This window comes from Lithobates pipiens, unplaced genomic scaffold (genome assembly GCF_037356315.1).
Source record: "Lithobates pipiens isolate NorthernLeopardFrog02 unplaced genomic scaffold, aLitPip1_a1.2 Scaffold_18, whole genome shotgun sequence".
NCBI lineage: Eukaryota > Metazoa > Chordata > Amphibia > Anura > Ranidae > Lithobates > Lithobates pipiens.
Genome location: NW_027507758.1, coordinates 221,315,374 through 221,334,297, shown reverse-complemented (window position 1 = coordinate 221,334,297; position 18,924 = coordinate 221,315,374). Strand labels below are relative to the sequence as shown.

At 39.1% G+C, this 18,924-nt stretch overlaps 1 protein-coding gene across 22 annotated transcripts in view; it reads left to right on the top strand.

Moving 5' to 3' along the window:
* AFDN (afadin, adherens junction formation factor) overlaps positions 1-18,924 on the top strand; it is a 346,736-nt gene that overhangs the window by 170,255 nt on the left and 157,557 nt on the right. For 15 of the 22 annotated variants that reach the window (XM_077486591.1, XM_077486597.1, XM_077486592.1 and 12 more), the window contains 6 exons: positions 3,666-3,727; positions 6,775-6,980; positions 15,083-15,103; positions 15,752-15,897; positions 17,546-17,640; positions 18,657-18,922. In XM_077486591.1, coding sequence (XP_077342717.1) covers positions 3,666-3,727; positions 6,775-6,980; positions 15,083-15,103; positions 15,752-15,897; positions 17,546-17,640; positions 18,657-18,922 — 796 coding nt within the window. The remainder of the gene's footprint in view (positions 1-3,665; positions 3,728-6,774; positions 6,981-15,082; positions 15,104-15,751; positions 15,898-17,545; positions 17,641-18,656; positions 18,923-18,924) is intronic. The other 7 variants (XM_077486594.1, XM_077486602.1, XM_077486607.1 and 4 more) reach the window with 1 other exon arrangement.

The window sequence follows — 18,924 nt, the reverse complement described above, 5'->3', positions numbered from 1 at the left end:
GTCATAGAGATGGCCGAGGACCATCTGTTTTCTATAGCCAACTTCCGGTGCCATAGGAATCCTTTTCCTGCTCATTGATCTCGCAGACAAGCCAGTAGAAGCACCTCCCCTCCCACCGCCTGTAAGAACAATCAAGCTGCTGAACTGCCACTGTGACCATTCTTATGGTGTAGGGAATCCTTGGCTGAAAAGATTGATACCGTGTTGATGCCTGTGGGTGCAGCTATCATCCCGGTTAACCACTGAAATGGGAGGTCATCCATGTACGTGCTCCCGGTTGGAAGTTGTTAAAACAATTGCAGTAGCGGGCATGAGCATGTTTGCACCCTGTTACTGCCGTGCTATTATACTTAGTTATGCTAAATTCTATTCAAAACGTTTTTTTTTTTAATTTTGGAAAGAGTTAAAACAGCAGTTTTTTTGTTTGTTTTTATTCATTTTTTTCTGCTTTAATGTCAGGACCCTAATATAAAACTAATTTAGAAATGTTCAAAACATTCAGTCTAACAATTCAAACTGTTTTCGGTTAAAATGGTTTATTTTTGGGGTGTCTCAATATATTTTAAAAAATAGGGAGTTTTGCTTTTATGTCAAGTGTGAGGGGAAAAAAAGCCTCATAAATAAATTCTAATATATTCACCTTTTGTTTCTACACCATATATTTGACCTGTAATGTGGAACAACTATATCTCATATTCTTTAAGTCCAGACAAACTTAAAAAAAAAAAAAAAAAAGACTATGCCTCCTCTCTTAAATTTTTATGTGGTTGAAATCAGCAAAAAGAAAGTATATTGTTTAAAGTATGGTATCAAAAGAAAGTATAGTCTGTCTTCAAAAAAACAATAGTAATATTTCCTAGATTGATCGCAAAGTAACCCTCACATGAATACAAAAAAGCTGCGCCACCCTCACATGCCTAAAACCTGAAAAAAAGCCCAGAAACTCAAGGGGATTTATGTAGGTTAAAGGTGCTGGGACTTGAAAGAAGTTTTGGATTTTTTTTTTTTTTTAAACACTCATACTTGCCTAGGTGGATGCAGCATCAATCCCCCGCCGGTTCCAAGTCTGAGAACTGAGCGATCAAGCACAGCTGATCACTCGGGTTCTCAGAGCTCTGTGAACAGAGAGCTGGTGACTGTCGGTCATTGCTGCCTGCTCTGCCCCCCCCAGCACTCACTAGAGGGGCTTGGAGCTGCTAGCCCATGCTCTCGGCAGCTAGCTGAGAGGCTGAGGCAGAAGTTGGTTCAGGTCCATATGATCGTGATCTTTTCCCAGCCTGGACCAGCTTTGTGACAGCTGTCTGCTGAAAAAAGGTCACAGGAGTGCAGAATGAATGAGCCACAGGAGAAGTACAGACAAATGAGCTTTGGCTGTACGTCTCCTTTTTAAAGTGGTTGTTAAATCTCTTTAGTGTCATTTCTCTCTGCTGCCTGTTTCTTCTGTTATCAGCATGACTCCGTTTCTGGCAGCCTTTTCTGACACCAAGTGATTAAACGGTGGTGAAGGAGCTGCAGCGCTCAGCCTGTGACTGTTATTCACAGTTGTGCTTGTTCTACTGTGTGAAGGGAGGCGTTTCACTTTCTCCATCCAGGGCTCAGAGCTACATAGTTAACCACTTGGCGCCCAAGCTACATCATATGACGTCGTGGGCTTTGTGGTGGTATATCTGAATGATGCCTGAGGCCACAGACATCATTCAGATATCGGTATTTTCAGCCGGCGATTCCCTGCATCATAAGAATGATCATAGCGGCTGTTCCGCCTTTTGATCGTTCTTACGGGCGGCGGGAGGGGGTGCTCCTCCCGCCGCCCTCCGGTGCTTGTACCGACTCACTGCTTCCATCGGTGAGTCGGTCACAGGATCCGCCGCCCCTGGATGATACCATAGAGATTTCCGGCGGACCAGATGGTCCCCGGAGTCTCTATGATCGTCCGGAGGCCGGGCGCGATGTTATGACGTCACGCCCGGCCTCTGCATTCAAATTAACGGCACCACTTTGCCTGGGAAGCCAGGATCGTTTCTTTTTTTTTTTTTTTTTTTGATTTTAGGCTTCCCAGCCTAGAGGTGAGATATGGGGTCTTATTGACCCCACATCTCACTGTAAATAGGTCCGATCGTGCCATATTCCTATTACAAGGGATGTTTACATTCCTTGTAATAGGAATAAAAGTAATCAAATTTTTTCTTTTTTTTTTTTTTTTTAAAGTGTCATAAACCAGCTCCAGCTCTTAAGGAAGTCTGTTCCACATTTTCACAGCTCTTACTGTGAAGAAACCTTTCTGGATTTGGATTTAATCTCTTTTCCAGAGCTGTTGGCCATGTGAAGACTTTAGCTCCCCGCTCCCTGATACTGATCTTAGAAGTAATCCTTTGAAATCCTTTCCTGTTGTTTTCAGAGCGATCTAAGGAAGAAATGGCTGCAGATACAACTTGTATAGGAGGATTTGTGTGTGTATAACTCAATACTAGTCACTTCACTGGGTACAACCACTTTAAGTTTTTAAAAAAACAAACAAACTTCAATTGTATCTCAAAATTGTACAGGAGATTTTTTTGGTTTTCTTACTGTCTTGTTGCTAATAAAAGAATTGACACCAATTTCTCAATAAAACACTTTACGGTAGGTAGTTCTCCACCAGTTATGTAGATTTTTTGTAATTTGAGTTTATGCACAAATCCATTAATTAATGACCTTTTTTCTTACAATTATTTATCTTCTTAGAGACTCGGTTCATGATAAAAAAAATTAATGAAATACGTGCCCCTTCATTAGACGACAAAGTAAAAGGATTTATAGGATAATTAATAATCTAGACACTTATTATTCAAGTTATTCCCCTTGCATGTTACCTATATTGACTTCTGCTGCCACTTAATTTTAATTTGTCCGGATGTTTTAAAATTTGAGTACATTATTTTTTTTATTTTTATTTTTCGTTGAGTTGCTCAAAACTCTTTGGCAGCCCATAGATGAGTTTGTTTTTTCTACGTTCAGCCAGCAGTTTGAACAAATCCTCCCTGCTTAGCTATTGTATTATGACAGTGGGGAGACTGAATATGCCATGAGAATACACTGATCAGCATTACAGGCTATAGCTTGCAGCACTGATCGAGCGGAGAAAATCCGAAAGGGTGGGGGGTTGTACAGAAGTCAGCCGGTAGATAGACTTCAGGGCAACCTCCCTGCCAATACAGGGATTGTAATTCATCTGGCTCCTGCTGAAACAGCTGAATTTTGATCCATGTATGGCTGGTTTTAGTTTTTCAATGGCTTTATTTACAAAAAATCCTTTGCAGCATTTATATTTTTTTTCAAACCTGAGTGTTCGTATAACAAAGTGTTTCTTCATCATTGTCTGAGCTTTACCATGTGTGTTTTTTTTTTTTTTTTATGTTACTTGAGCTCCTGAGATGGCAGCTGCAGTGTATTGTATGTGTGTTGTATTAATAATATATGCAGGTAACTCCCATACACATTGCACAAGTATGAAACATCAAGTAACACATTAGATGCGATCTGTTCATAAATTCTTAAAAATTTACTTTTACATTATTCACCTGCATTTCAAATGTTTTTCCCTTAAAAGATCTGTTGGTGCGCTGCAGATTTGGACTTCATTACGTACTTCTTTTTTTTTATAATCACATGTTCTTGTTTCTTAGACCTCAGGATGCTCATGGACCTGAGCATGTGTTACCTGCAAGCATCGAGTTTAGAGAAAACTGTGAGTAGATTATTCAGTTCATTCCTAGAGACTTGTCTTGGGCAGATGACATAGGTTTGTTTTGTTATAACTGAGTTTTTTTTTTTTTTTTTTTTTTTTTTGCAATGCATACGTTTAATTGATCAGAAATGTATTGAGCAAAGGGCCATTGTAGACATTGTATGATCATGATGTTGATGTATGTATTTGATCAATAGTATAACTGCGCGGGTAGCCCAGGGTCACTTCTTATGACAAAACCCTATGTTGGTTAGGAGAGTAATCAGTGAATAAAAAATAAATAAAAATGCCAGGCAGTGCAAGCCAAATTCTTTTTTTTTTTTTTTTTTTTTTGCAGTGCTTTATCACATCCAATTTGTAAAAGCTCTGTGATTTAAAAAAAAATATATATAAAATGTGAATTGGAAAGCAGAGAAAATTGCATCCATTATAAACGAGTACTGGCCATAATACATGGTAATTGTGGAAATTTCCATTGGCTTTCATCCGCAACAATTTGACACCCACTATGTATTTTTTACCCCCAGTTTAGAATGAGGAAAAGTTTGAAATTGATCAGTACAACAGCAGTGCCAGTCAGAAGACTTCTTACATTTAATTGTATGATCATTCAAATTAGGAAAACGTTTTAATTTTTTTTTTTTTTTTTTTTGCGAAAAGGCAGAAAGTGTATGATCATGGAAGAAGGTTGGAAAATAGAGCACAAAGGAGATATATGATATATGGGGGGGAGAGAGGGTGCAGCACTATCTAACTGTAGACTGGGCACAGAGGCGATTAGGCAAAATCAAATTATGGTATTGTTATTGGGAGTGATTCTGAGTGGTGGAGAGAAATAAGATTGTGAGTAGAGTGAGGTATAGTTGAATGAGCACAAAAAGAGAAGAAGTTTGAGAAATGGTTGTTCTTTGTAGAGCTGCACTAGATTTTGCCCACACCAGTTTTAGTAAATCAACCCCACCATATCTCTTGATGTGTAGAGGTGGTGGTGCTAATTGTACAAGCCATTTGATAATGACTGAAATCTAGCCATAAGTATTGAACTTAGTGGGAAGAGGTAGAGCACATGCGTGACCTGTATTTATGAAATGCCATGTAGCATTTTATAGTCAGTTTCCATTATGGCAGTCGGAAAACTGCGGGAACAGTGTTAAGAGAAAACATACCAAAGAAAGCAATGTATAAAAGGTGAAAAGGTGAAAAGCAAAAGACCATACAATGCACAGGGGAACAGAGAAAATGGGGGGATGAATGTTACAGGTGGTATTTTTAAAAAGAAATTGGGCTATAGAATATTGGGAACATCATTGAACATGATTGGCCTATAGTGCAGTGAAAAGCTACTAAAGATATTGAGGTGGGAGCTAGTGGCATAGCCAGCAGAGAATGTAGTGTGGACAGTAGAGCAAAGTTGCCACAGAATTTTTCCTGGAGAAGTGGCTTCCAGAGAACATAAGCTGCCCATACACTGTTAGGCCTCATGCACACTGGATGTTTTTACAGCTGCTGTTTTTGGCTTCAGACGTTTTTGTTTTTTTTCTGCAGCCAGTAAACTCCCCAGCATGTTATCCTATGGGGGTTATTTGCAAAAAGCAAATCCACTTTTCACTACCAAGTGCAAACTACAAGCTGTAAATCTGAGGGGTAGATCTGAAATGAGGGGAAGCTCTGCTGATTTTATCATCCAATCATGTGCAAGCTAAAATGCTGTTTTTTTTTTTTTTTCCCTTGCATGTCCCCCTCAGATCTACAGTGACTGCACTTCCAATGCACTTTGCGTTGTAGTACAAAGGGGATTTGCCTTTCGTAAATAACCCCCAATGTGTCTGTGTACACAGGCTTTTATCAGCAATTTTTGGAAGGGGCCTTTTCCCAACTAGTGGGATTGAAGAGGCATTTTTTTTTTTTTTTTTTAAGCTGTAAAAAATGTTCTAATGCTGAAAACCGCAAAAATAAAAAAAAACATGGCTGTTGGGTATTTTCTGAGATGTTTTGAGCCGTAGGTTTTTGTGGAAGTATAGTTTTGCTAAAAAAAACGCAAATGTTAAACCCCTAACAATGAAAATGCTGCAAAACTCATTCTACAGCAACGGCTTTCTACAGCTGACGCTACTGGCTTTTTTATATTGTCCTGTGTCCATGAGGCCTTAGTGTCTAACCTCCATCCACACAAACTGGATGGATGAAATAATCCCTCCTACCAGGATGGTTGGCTGTAGCAGCTGAGTAAGAAACCTTTTCCAGAGTGTCCTTTCAAATAAAGACAAACAATTGACTAGCAGGAATGGTCAACAGTCCCTGTTAAACTGGCCATATTTCGATTGTCCAGTTATATCCAGTGTGGATTAGGGGGTAATAGTTATGGATGGTAGCAAATAAGTTGTACAGAATTCTGCTTGAACAATAGAGTAAAGCCCGGCCATACATGGGTCAAACTGCTAGCAGTAATAACTGTATTCTGCCAACCGGGATGGCTTCCTCCCCCCACTGACAGAATACAATGGCACTGAAAGAGACTTTGGGCATTTATCTTTACTCCCAACCGACCATGGTGAAAGGAAAGAAAATCAAGTAATCTATGAGATGCTTAAGGGCTCTTTCACACTTGTATGTCTGTTTTCACGGGCTCCCTGCTGAGCCTGCAGATGACAGGTCTGTCTCCACTCACTGTGCAGAGACAGACCTGTCAGGGTTTCGCTCTCCTATGTGGGGATCGGTTGAAAACTGATCCGCCTGTCCTTTTTCATCCGATCTGTGTTTAGTGGATCAGGTGTCAATGGACATGTCACTGCTGACATCCGTCGCTCCATAGAGGTGAATGGAACGTCCGTTAAGGTCCGCCTGAAAAACTGACCGACGGACCTCAACGGGACGTATGTGTGAAAGGGGCCTAACAGCAAAGAGGAATGTGAGGGAATGAGGTAAAATACAAAATACATGTAACCTCTGATTACTTGTTTTGGTTTTAGTAAACCCTGTGTTGTATATTGAAATGTTAATTACACAGTGGAGTAATAGAATTGATGTTAATTCCTGTGTCATTACAGCGGAAGACTCCTTCCTGTCTGCCGTCATCAATTATACAAATAGTTCCACTGTGCACTTCAAACTGTCTCCTACCTATGTGTTATATATGACCTGCCGGTATGTATTGTCCAGTCAGTACAGAGCAGACATCAGTCCTACTGAGCGAACTCACAAAGTAATTGCCATTGTGAACAAGATGGTGAGCATGATGGAAGGTGTAATACAGGTGAGCCTCTAGTATATTTTAAAGTAAAGAGTAAGAAGAAACAATTCATATTCTTTCGGCAGCTCCTCATACAGAGTGCAACACAGTGGAATGTTGGAGACTTTATTATGTAGAATAAAATAAACATTCAGTACAGGGTTATCCTCATGAGACTCGGTACCCCCACGACTTCTCATTTTAAAAATTAAATCTATACAGAACCATACAAAGCCAGAAGGGGAGGTGTGGACCCTCCTGTAATCATTGAAGTGGTATTAATCTCAAAAGCAAAGATTTATTACACTGCAGCTTACCAATTCTTACATATGATGGCTATATTAGTTTTCTTTTTTAAGCTTTCTTTCCTTTTATTTTCATCTTGTGATCCAGCCACTAAGTCTGTTGTTTTTCAAGAAAACAAGCTGTTCTGCCGATGTAGCAGTTAGGTTGAGACAAACCATTGATCACTGACAGGGATACTTACATTTATTTATGTAAAACCTTTATCCTCTAAGGAACAAAGGGCTTGCTGCTTAAAAAGTGTGAGCTGGAGTTTTGCTTCAACTTTAGTGTATCTAAATCTTCTAGTACATCCAGCATTCCCCTCCCTCCAGACTGACAATGCTGCAGCCCAAAGGTGTCTGTGTTGCTCCTCCCTCCAGAGATTAGACACTATAAAGGTGGTTCATTACTGCAGAGGGGAAAAAAGCTTACAATTATAATAATAATAATAATAATAATAAAAAATAAAAAGATAGTGCTTCAATACAGCCACCACTTCAAATGATTGGTAAGATGCAATATATTAAATTGTTGGGCTTAATACCACTTTAAAGCAGAAGTAAATTCATTGATTTAACAGTTTAAAAAAAAGTTACATTTCTGGCACTTGACAGGAATGTAACGGTCATATTGGTTGTGCTCTCAACCAAACTATGAAATCTTCCAATGACTGGAGTCATAACTGATAACATGTGCAGCATCATGGCAGTTGAAGATTAAATAGAGGCCAACATGGAATTTTCTTTGGCTGAAAATGATAGGAGGGTTTACTTCCACTTTAACCACTTGCCGATCGGTTCCTGTACATATATGTTGGCACTTTGAACATGGATATCTCGGTAACGACAGCAGCTGCTGCCATAACCAATGTATCCATCTTTTCAGTGAGCAATCCTGTTAACGATAATGGTGGTCTCTGCGGCGGATTTACCACGAGATCACCGTTAGCGGCGGGAGAGGGGCTCACTCCGCCGCTTACCGGAGCCGATCGGGACCTGTCCGTGGCTGGGTATGGAGATGAGTCAGTGGAAGATGGGCCCCCACCCGTCTCCATACCATAGCAGGGTGGAATCAACGTCAAAACGTCACTTCTGCCCATATGTCTTAAGGCACATTTTTTTGTTGTAATTTTTTCAAATGACAATTTTATCTTTTTTTTTTTTTTTTCTTTTATTGCATTTAAAAGTCAAGTCCAAATATGAGATCTCCTATTTAAGAGGACCTGTCGTGATTTTTTTCTATTACAAGGGATGTTTACATTCCTTGTAATAGGAATAAAAGTGACCCAAATTGATTTATTTAAAAAATTTTTGTAAGACAGTGTAAAAATAAATAGAATCAAGTAAAATAAGTAAGAATAAATAAAGACCTCTGTAACTCAAAACACGCAACCTGTCGAATTTTTTAAACGTCACCTATGGAGATTTTTAAGGGTAAAAAAAGTGAATTTTCTCCCAGAAAAAGTGCGCTTGTAAGACCGCTGTGCATTTTAGTCTCTGGGGTGTTAGAAAAAAATGTATTATGTTTGAGGGTTCTAAATAATTTTCTAGCAAAATAGAGTGTTCTTAACTTGTAAACACTGAGTCTGAAAAAGAGGCGTGGTCTTTAATTGGTTAATTCTTGTTTTACCACTGTTATAGATTTCTATATCTCCCTTTTCTACCACTCTCCACTGCTCTCTCTATTATTGCACAGTTTCTATCAATAAAAACCATAATATGACACCCAAATAAGCCATTTTTTATATTTTGCTACTTAAATTAAGCTGTGTTTAACCACTTCCCGACCAGCGCACGACGATGTACGTCGACAGAATGGCACGGGCAGGCATATTGGCGTACATGTACGTCCAATATTCGATGCCGCCCTGCCATCGGGAGCGCGCCGCCGGCAGCGTGCTCCCGCGCTGGTCGGGACCCCCGTGAGTCCGGTCGCGGGACCCGCGGACTCGATCGCCGCGGCCGAATGGAGGAAATGCTGTATAAACAACATTTTTCCATTCTGCCTAGCAACTAGTGATGCTGATCTCTGCTCCATGTGATAGGAGCAGAGATCAGTGTACACTAAATGAAAGCCCAACCCCCCCACAGTTAGTAACACACCCCTAGGAACACTTAACCCCTACACTGCCACCCACTGGTTAACCCTTTCACTGCCAGTGTCATTTACACAGGAATCACTGCATTTATATAGCAGTGATTACTGTATAAATGACAATGGTCCCAAAAATGTGTCAAAAATGTCCGATGGGTCCCCGACAATGTCGCAGTCACAATAAAAATCGCAGATCGCCGCCATTACTAGTAAAAAAAAAAAAATAATAAAAAATTATTAATAAAAATGCTATAAAACTATCCCTATTTTGTAAACGCTATAACTTTTGCGCAAACCAATCAATAATCGCTTATTGCGATTTTTTTTTTACCAAAAATATGTAGAAGAATACGTATCGGCCTAAATTGAGGGAAAAAAATGTTTTTTTATATATTTTTGGGGGATATTTATTATAACAAAAAGTAAAAAAGAATGCGTTTTTTTCAAAATTGTCGCTCTATTTTTGTTTATAGCGCAAAAAATAAAAACCGCAGGGGTGATCAAATACCACCAAAAAGCTCTATTTGTGGGAAAAAAAGGACGTCAATTTTGTTTGGGAGCCACGTCGCACGACCGCGCAATTGTCAGTTAAAGCGACGCAGTGCCGAATCGCAAAAAGTGGTCTGGTCTTTGACCAGCAAATTGGTCCGGTCTGAAAGTGGTTAAAAAACAAAAAACAAAAAGAGGGAGAGAAAAAAGTATGTGTTAGCTTGAGAAAAGGACCATAGTTCTCTACCTACTGGCAATAGTAAATTAGGTCTATTTATAGATATATATTCATATTTGCCCAACTAAAATATATTTTAGTCCCAGGTATAAAAAAAGAAAATGCTTAAAACTTTATACAGTCCAGCAAATAAAACATGAATATGTGCATGCATTATTAATTGAAGTGTCTGCTGGAGAAAATTCCTGCATGTTGGAAAACATTTTGGATGTTTAATTTAAAGTAGTGTTGAGTAGATAAATTGTTTGAAGAACCTGATGTCTTAAATAATCGGTCTGAAATGTTTTATCATGACTGAAAAAAGATTGGCCCATATATGGCCCAGTATAGGGCTGGTGAGAATGGAATGCCATTAATAGAAAACCCTTTGCTGACCGCTTCTGAAAATCCTAATTGCCTAGCTAGAATAAAATTCCTATACCTAACTCATGGGGATGGGAATCATAAATTACAGGCTGTACCAAAAAAAAAAAAGAATTAAAGCTGTATTAAGCTTGAAACCAAAAATGTAATTAATTGCAGCTTACCAATCGTTAGATGTGGTGGCTACATTCTTTTCTTTTTTTTTTGGCCTTTCCCCTCTGATTTCACTGATGATCTGTCCAGGAACACATCTCCTGTATTAAGGTGCCCAAATTCTGAATGAAGGAGCAACAGACATCTTTCAACAGCATCATTGTTAGTCTGGGGAGAGGAGTACTGTTAGATGTACTAACAGATTTAGGTACACTAACAAATTGAAGCCAAACTCCAGCTAGAACTTTACCTGCCTTTACAGCAACTTTTTTTTGTCTATTAGCAATGGCTTTACATAAATAAAAACTGTTCATTGTAAGCACCCCTGTCAATGGTAAATTTTTGTCTCAACACTCTAGCTGCTGCATTTGCAGGAGAGTTTGTTCTGTTGAAAGCTGGCTGTAAGGCAAGAGTAAATGAATTGGTAAGCTGCAATATAAATGTTTGCTTTTGGGTTTAATACTGCTTTAAGAGGAAAGTTTAAAAATAATCAAAGAATTGAGTAAGACATAAAATAATAAAATGAAGTAACTTAAAAGTATAAGGAGGGAAGAACAATGAGATATATGAATTTAACCCATCCCACCCAGCCTTTGCATCCCTTTAACCACTTCAGTTTTGGAAGGTTTTACCCACTTCCTGACCAGGCTATTTTTTTTCGATACTGCACTGCTTTAACTGACAATTGCAAGTATGTGCAATGTTGTACACAAATAAAATTTATGTCCTCTTTGTCCCACAAATAGAGCTTTCTTTTGGTGGTATTTAAACACCTCGGCGGTTATTTTTTTCGCTATAAACAAAAATAGACTGTCTATTTAGGCCAATTTGTATTCTGCTAAATAATTTTGGTATTAAAAAGTTACAGCGTCTACAAACTACGGGATAGTTTTAGAAACTTTTTATTTTATTTTACTAGTAATGGCGGTGATCGGCGATTTTTAGCAAGACACTGACATTACGGTGGACAAATCTGACACTTGATGACACTTTTTGGGGAACAGTGTTTTCTCACTGTGTGGGGGATGGATGCGCTTGAGGAAGCGAGACATCTGTGTTCCTGATTAGCAGGAATCGCAGATGTTTCTCTTCCTGTCTGACAGACATGTTTACATAGGCAGACCGTCCTTCTGTCTCTCCAGGCAGCGATCGTGGGTGGCCGCCGTCCATCACAACCGCTGGACCTGCTGATTGGCTCCTGCTGTGTCCAATCATAGTGGGAGCGTGGCTTTGGCGGCGCGTGCCCCAGAGCCGTGAATGAGTCGCGTACAGCTATGTGATTTTGCGCTTAAAGTGGTTGTACCCCCTGTACAACCACTTTCACCTACAGGTAAGCCTAGATTAAGGCTTACCGCGTAGGTGCTGGAAAGATCTCGTAAACCTACACGGTTTAGGAGATATTTACAATTCCCCTTACAATGAGTTCTTCTGAGCATGCGCCAATGTATGCACTTTAGAAAGGACACGCTGTGCCCTTTCTAGCTGGGGTTATGCCATGACTGGCAGCTTCCACGCGCATTTGACATCACACAACTCTGGCCAGTCACAGAGCCGTAGTTCGCTGCCCCGGAAAGGAAGAGGGCTGAAGATGGACGCTTCCAGCCAGCGGGGACATCGGTGACATCACAGGCTTCGGTGTTGGGTAATTGACACCTAATGGGCTACTATGCAATGCATAGTAGCCCATTATGCCTTACCTTTGCAGGGAAACGGATGCAGTAAAACCCATCTGGCCCAAAGGCCGTCTTGCTGCAGTAAATGTACGTGGGCAGTTCTTAAGTGGTTAACAGTCTCTACATCCAGGGGGCAGGAAGGAGCATCCCATCTTGTGACTACTGTGATTGGCTGTCCCAGTGACTTTGTGATCGGGTGTTGGTTCCACCAGGCTCCAATCATTAGTAGCGCCTGAGAGCTGTCTTCAACAGCTCCGTTGCTGTGCTGGGAGCACCCAGTGCTCGCTCTCTTGGCACAAAAAGCTCTCCTGCCCATAGATGCATGCATGTGATATGTGGGCATTAAAGCCCACCCTTTTTGCTGTTACACACATGCATTATATGGGTGAGGAGGTTAAGAGAAGAGCATATTTACTTGAGTACTGCTGGTGTAATATTAGATTGCCCCCATTCCCATTATGAGTGAATGGTATATTAAAGTGTGATGATCAAAGCAATACACAAAGACCACTAACTGATCTGTAGAGAAAATTTATGAATTTAAAAAAAAGCTGAAATAAAAGTTAAACCCACTGTAAAAATAGCTTTTTTCCCTAAAATAAAAATGTACTATATTTACTTGCTCTGTGCAATGGTTTTGCACAGAGTGGTCCCCGCACCTCCTCTTCTGGGGTCCCCTGCTGATGCTCCCCAGTCCTCCTCTTTTCCATGTACCCCCATAGCAAAAGCTACAGCAATGCTAGGGGGCACTGAAGCAACACAAATCCGAATGGCTGCAATTCTTAGATCCATTAAAAAGCCATCTTTATTTCATAATTGCATCCTTATAAGCAGTACAATCACAGCGGGGTACAGAGATATGTAGTTGACTTGTTACCCGCTGTATTTAGTGCTCCCAAGCCAGGCTGTGTGTATCCATAAATGCACAGGATAGGTGGATCTTCTCTTCTCCATCTACACCCCAACCCCCTGCCCTACCTACATTCCCTATATACTAACACATTTTCCACTATGTAAGTCACCTCAGACTCTAACCACATTCCTTTAAGCCACACCCACCATTGGGCATAATGTAAGCCATGTCCATTTTTTACCGCTTGTGCGCCACCTTTTTAAATTCTGCTATGCCATGCCTACAAATAAATGCCACACCCCTAAATAAAAGAATACTCTACCTACAGAGAAAAAGATGTCCCTAAACATTTTTTACAGAATGTTGGCAACTTTGGGTAAGGTGCTGACTGCATCTTATGATATTAAATGGTTCTATGTTTACTTCCCAAAAAGGTACCATTGAGTTAGAACTAGAGAACTGTGGAGATATTTCTAGAATTGGAACTGAAGACATGGCTTGCAGAAGCTATGAAACTTCAAAGCTGGAAAAAATATATATATATAGTCCAGTTGAATGTGATTACTACTTGCTATATGTTGCTTCCGTGTCTTGGGAACTACTCTTCTTTTAGGCATTTTATATTTCATTAAATATGGACTGAATTTAATGTACATACTACTAGTTCACTTTTAGCAGTTTAATGTGCATAGTCTAGGCACAAGTTTACTCTAAAATGTGAAAACTATTATGAGCTTAGCCTTTTATTTTATTTTCTATTAAATCTGTTATCTGAAATAGTTCAGGGTGGAGGTTTCCAGATTATAAACCATTCCCAAGTATGCCTAAAATAATCTCAGAAACATGCTTTTTCCATACCGCCTGTACCTGTTCTGTCCTTTTTCACGGATTGTAACACTGTGTCTGTATTTATGTTGTGTTTTCTTAGAACAGTCATGTGTTGTACTATGTGTTTGTGTTTTTTGTTAACCAACCTTCTATGCATTTTATGCTTCCTAAATAGGTGGTTTTCCTTTCAGTGTTTAACTTTTCTCTAGAGAACCTTGCCAAATTGCTTTACTGTATATGATCAAATTCAAGTGTCCAAAATAAAATTGTATCTCTGCACAGTTTCAATTATTCTCCATTTAAAAATAGAAATGTATTTTAGTTTTAAGTGGACTTCTGTTAATTAAACCAGTTGCTGTTTTGTAATGGAACAAAAAATGAGGTCTGCATGTAATCACTTGCAATGAAACAAATTAAACTGAAATATAAGTTGTGTGGATTTGACTTTAAAGTGTTACTAAACCCAGGACCCTGCATTCACTATTTCTGATCTCTCACAGAACACAGAAATTCAATTATTTTAGTAAATATAAATGGCTAAATACCTTTTTTTTGTCAGCAGCATAAAACAGTCTTGTGACTTCTGTGGGTGTCGGGTTAAAGCTTGTAAGGGTTTATTCTCCCCTGATTGTCCTATAAAGATGCAGAACCTCTGGCCCTTGTCTGGACAGTGCTAATTGTACATGAGCTGATCAAATGCACTCTCCCAAGGAAAAAAAAACTCTAGCAATACACTCCAAACTGAGCATGTGTACTTTGTGTCCCCCTAGCCTCTGCACTGGAGATGGATTGGGGACAGTGTAAGAATGGGAGAATCAGAGAAGACTGGTTCAGGTTGCCGTTTTACACAATGTGGAGGGTTATCCCCCTTAGGTTCCACAGAGTATAACAAGCATGCTTTACTGCATATACAGACTGATTTGGGGTTTAGTAACACTTTAACTTCATATTTACATATGCAGTTTATGTTTATAGGTGGTGGCAGCAGCTTGCTTATGTTCTTAGGTTGAGAACTGTGTATGTTTTTGTGTGCTATTACATTTTTTTTTTTCTTGTAAGTTTTTAATAGCTGTTTTAAATCTGGTCTGTCATATTTGTTTACAAGTTTCTTTCTCTGTTCTGCTTGATTTCCTCATCTGTTATTCTCCAGGAAATAGACCAGGGTGACCAGGTAGGACAATGAGACACAATCCCAGCTACTCCAGCTTAGCTCGGTCTCACGCTGCTTTCATATAAGAGTAAAACTCTTCTTTAAATGGCTGGGCTGCACAATTCATAACACTCATTCAAAACTGGACTTGTGCTGTACTAAAATTCTTTTTGACTGTGCAGCTTTTTGGCATCCCATAATCCTCTGCTTAATGCACCTCAGTGTGGAAAAAAAGCAAGCAAAGTTTATTTTTTTTCCTTTTTTTACCCCTCATATTTTCTCTATGGTTCCTATTCTTTGGATCTCATCTAACCTGGCGTAGCATTCTTTTGGTTGACGTTTCTGACAGACCAGTATCAGGTATTTGTGTCCTGGCAACTAACAGCAATAGGAGGTGAAACTTGGGATTATATTTCTTGGATACACATATGCATCAGTTACCAGATTAGGCTTCTTTTACTTGGTTTATCTAATACCTGTGGACATACTCTCATAATATTACTCAGAATATATTAAGAGTAACAAACAGAATAAAAAAAAAAACTACTGTACTGCTCTTATCTGTTAACTGGTGTATATTACATATCATGTTACTGGTCTGTCGATGCTTATATATTATCAAAAAACAATGTAAAGCACATTATAATTTATTTTTTCTCATTTGTGCAGAAGCAAAAAAACATCGCTGGAGCACTTGCATTCTGGATGGCAAATGCATCAGAGCTGCTTAATTTTATTAAACAGGACCGGGATCTCAGCCGTATCACTTTAGATGCTCAGGATGTTTTGGCACATTTAGTCCAAATGGCTTTCAAGTAAGATATCTTGCATTTCCTTTGATGGTGATGGCTTTGGGTGTATACATTTTATCTATAGTCAAGCAATAAAATGTCATATATTGCAACTTATAATTCCTCAGATGTGACAGCTGCATAAGTTTTGCTTTTTCAGGTATTTCCATAAAACGTTTTCGGTCCTAGTTTGAAAACGCTTACTCACTGTATTGTATTTGTAGAGGAGCAGCCTTGTCACACCAGTTATTGCACCTAAAGTGGACTACAGGACACCTCACCACCTTCTATATACATATATGGGAGATGTTCTGTTGTTTTGTATGAGTAAGCTGTACTGGTCTGATAACACTGCTTGATAGTTGAGTGCAGCTCAAACTAGAGTGCCAATGAAATTTAGTGTTTACTGGATTTCTGGAAGGGTTAGCAGTTTTTTTGCCCCTAAAGAACAAAACACTAGTCTTTCAAAGTAAAATTTAACATACCAAAATGGAGCATTTTTTTAGGAAAGACTATTTTCAGATCCAATATGATCTTTAGGGATGAGCTCAGGTGTGTTCGCATGGTCCACATGCAGAGCCCGCCAGGAAGTCGACACTGCGCTAATCACAGGCAGTGAGACATTGCCTGATCTCTGCAGCCATGCATCAGGGCAATGTGTCACTGCCTGTGATTAGCGTAGCGCTGCGCCGACTTCCTGGTGAGCTCTGCGCGTAGAGTATGCAAACACGCCTGAGCTCATCCTTAATGATCTTGGTTGCTTTAACAGTATTTCCTACTGATGTGTCTAGAAATTTTCAGTTAAATAAAATTAACATATCTAGTTGACTTAGGAGATGGATCACAAACAACCAAGAAAACTTACCTCTAAAGTTTGTCTTCAAGCAGAAGGTATAGTAATATCACGTTTACCGAAAAAAGTTAGCTTATTCACTTTAGTGGGTGTAGCCATGCAAACATAGTACTGTGCATCTAGAATTAGTCATTTGGATGCAGTTACAAGGAATTTTGTGATGCTTGGTTCTTTGACAGTTCATATAAGCTAGCCCAGATCAGATAATCTGAGAAAGGGGTAAGCTGGACCTTACAAATCCTTATTGCAATACACTGCTTCAAAAGTTGATGGTAGCAATACATATAAAGTAAAGAGAAAATATAGGTTCATATCTTTTTATTTGGATAGCCTTTTTAGGCCTCCTTCACACAGATATTCAGCTGCATGCACTGTATTCCAGCGGCAAGATTCAGCAGATTCTTGAGACGAATGACAGATGCATGCAAATGGCAATGGCTGCTACAGCCGTAGCTGTTCGCATGTAGCCATGCTTAATGAAGGGTGTCTTGAGTCTTAATACATCTGACTGTGTGAAGGAGACCTTTTGGAATAGGTTGTATTTCTCTAAAAAATTGCAGGAAACATACCTTTTTAGAATGCAATGTAAAATAAGTGTGTCCCTAATAAAATAATAGTCAGCCTTTCCTATGTTGGGCTTCAGGCTTTTTAAGATGTCAGGAACAATGTGCCAAACCATCAGTCAACCAGTGGAAGAAGAAATTGTATATTTCTGCTTTCTGGAGCATCCAGTTAGTTTTAATGCACTGGACTAAACATGGGAAATGTATCTTACTGCTAAATAGAATATACATTCTTATATTGTCTTTTCATACCTAGGTATTTAGTGCACTGCCTCCAGTCAGAACTAAGCAATTACATGCCAGCTTTCTTATACGATCCAGAGGAGAACAACATACAAAGGCCAAAAATAGGTCAGAAATAAAGTATACGGCACAACATGCCATGATTTTGAAATATTTTATGTTAAAGTGTTCACATTGTTTGCTTGTGTATTTTTGTTGCTGTTTAGTATGGAAGTTATAATAAAAAAGTATAAATATATTGGTTGGTATGTATTTGGAATGATTTCTGGGAGTGAAAATCAAGAATTTAATTTATTTACGCTGCACATATATATAGTGCTTGCAAAAGTATTCACCTCCTTTGGCTTTTTACCTATTTTGCTACATTATAGCTTTTAGTTCAATATCTTTTTAATCTAAATTATACGTGATTGATCAGAACACAATAATCTAAGTTGGTGATGTAAAATTAGAAAAATATATACATAAAACTATTTATCAGAAATAAAAAACTGATAATTGGCATTGGTATGTATTCACCCCCTTTGTTATGAAGCCCATAAAAAGCTCTGGTGCACCAATTACCTTCAGAAGTCACATAATTAGTGAAATGATGGCCACCTGTGTGCAATCTGCCACCTGTAATGATCTGTCATTATATATATATATACACCTTTTTGAAAGGCCCCAGAGGCTGCAACACCTAAGCAAGAGGCACCACTAACCAAACACTGCCATGATGATCAAGGAACTCTCCAAACAAGTAAGGGACAATGTTGCTGAGAAGTACAAGTCAGGGTTAGGTTATAAAAAAAAAAAATCCAAATCTTTGTTCCTCCCCAGGAGCACTATCAATCTATCATAGCCCAATGGTAAGAACATGGCACAACAGCAAACCTGTGAAGAGACGGTCGCACACCAAAACGAATGGACTGGGCTGAATTTGGATACTTTTGCAAAGCACTGTATTTCTTGTAAGGTTCCTGAGTGTGGATGCTATAATGATTGTATTTATGGTCACAAATGCAGTTTTTGATAATGTAGCAACAATATGGTGTGGGTTTTTATTGTATTCTTAAAAGTAATAATATATATAATATATATACCGGTATATATATAATTTTATTATATTACTGTATTTACAGATGAAGTCCTACACACCCTGACTGGAGCGATGTCTCTTCTGAGGCGCTGTCGAGTAAACGCAGCCCTTACTATTCAGCTATTCTCTCAGCTCTTCCACTTCATCAATATGTGGCTTTTCAACCGACTGGTCACCGATCCAGACTCTGGGTTATGTTCTCACTACTGGGGTGCCATTATACGCCAGCAGCTAGCGCACATAGAGGCTTGGGCTGAAAAACAGGGCCTTGAACTTGCTGCTGATTGCCACCTTAGCCGGATAGTACAGGT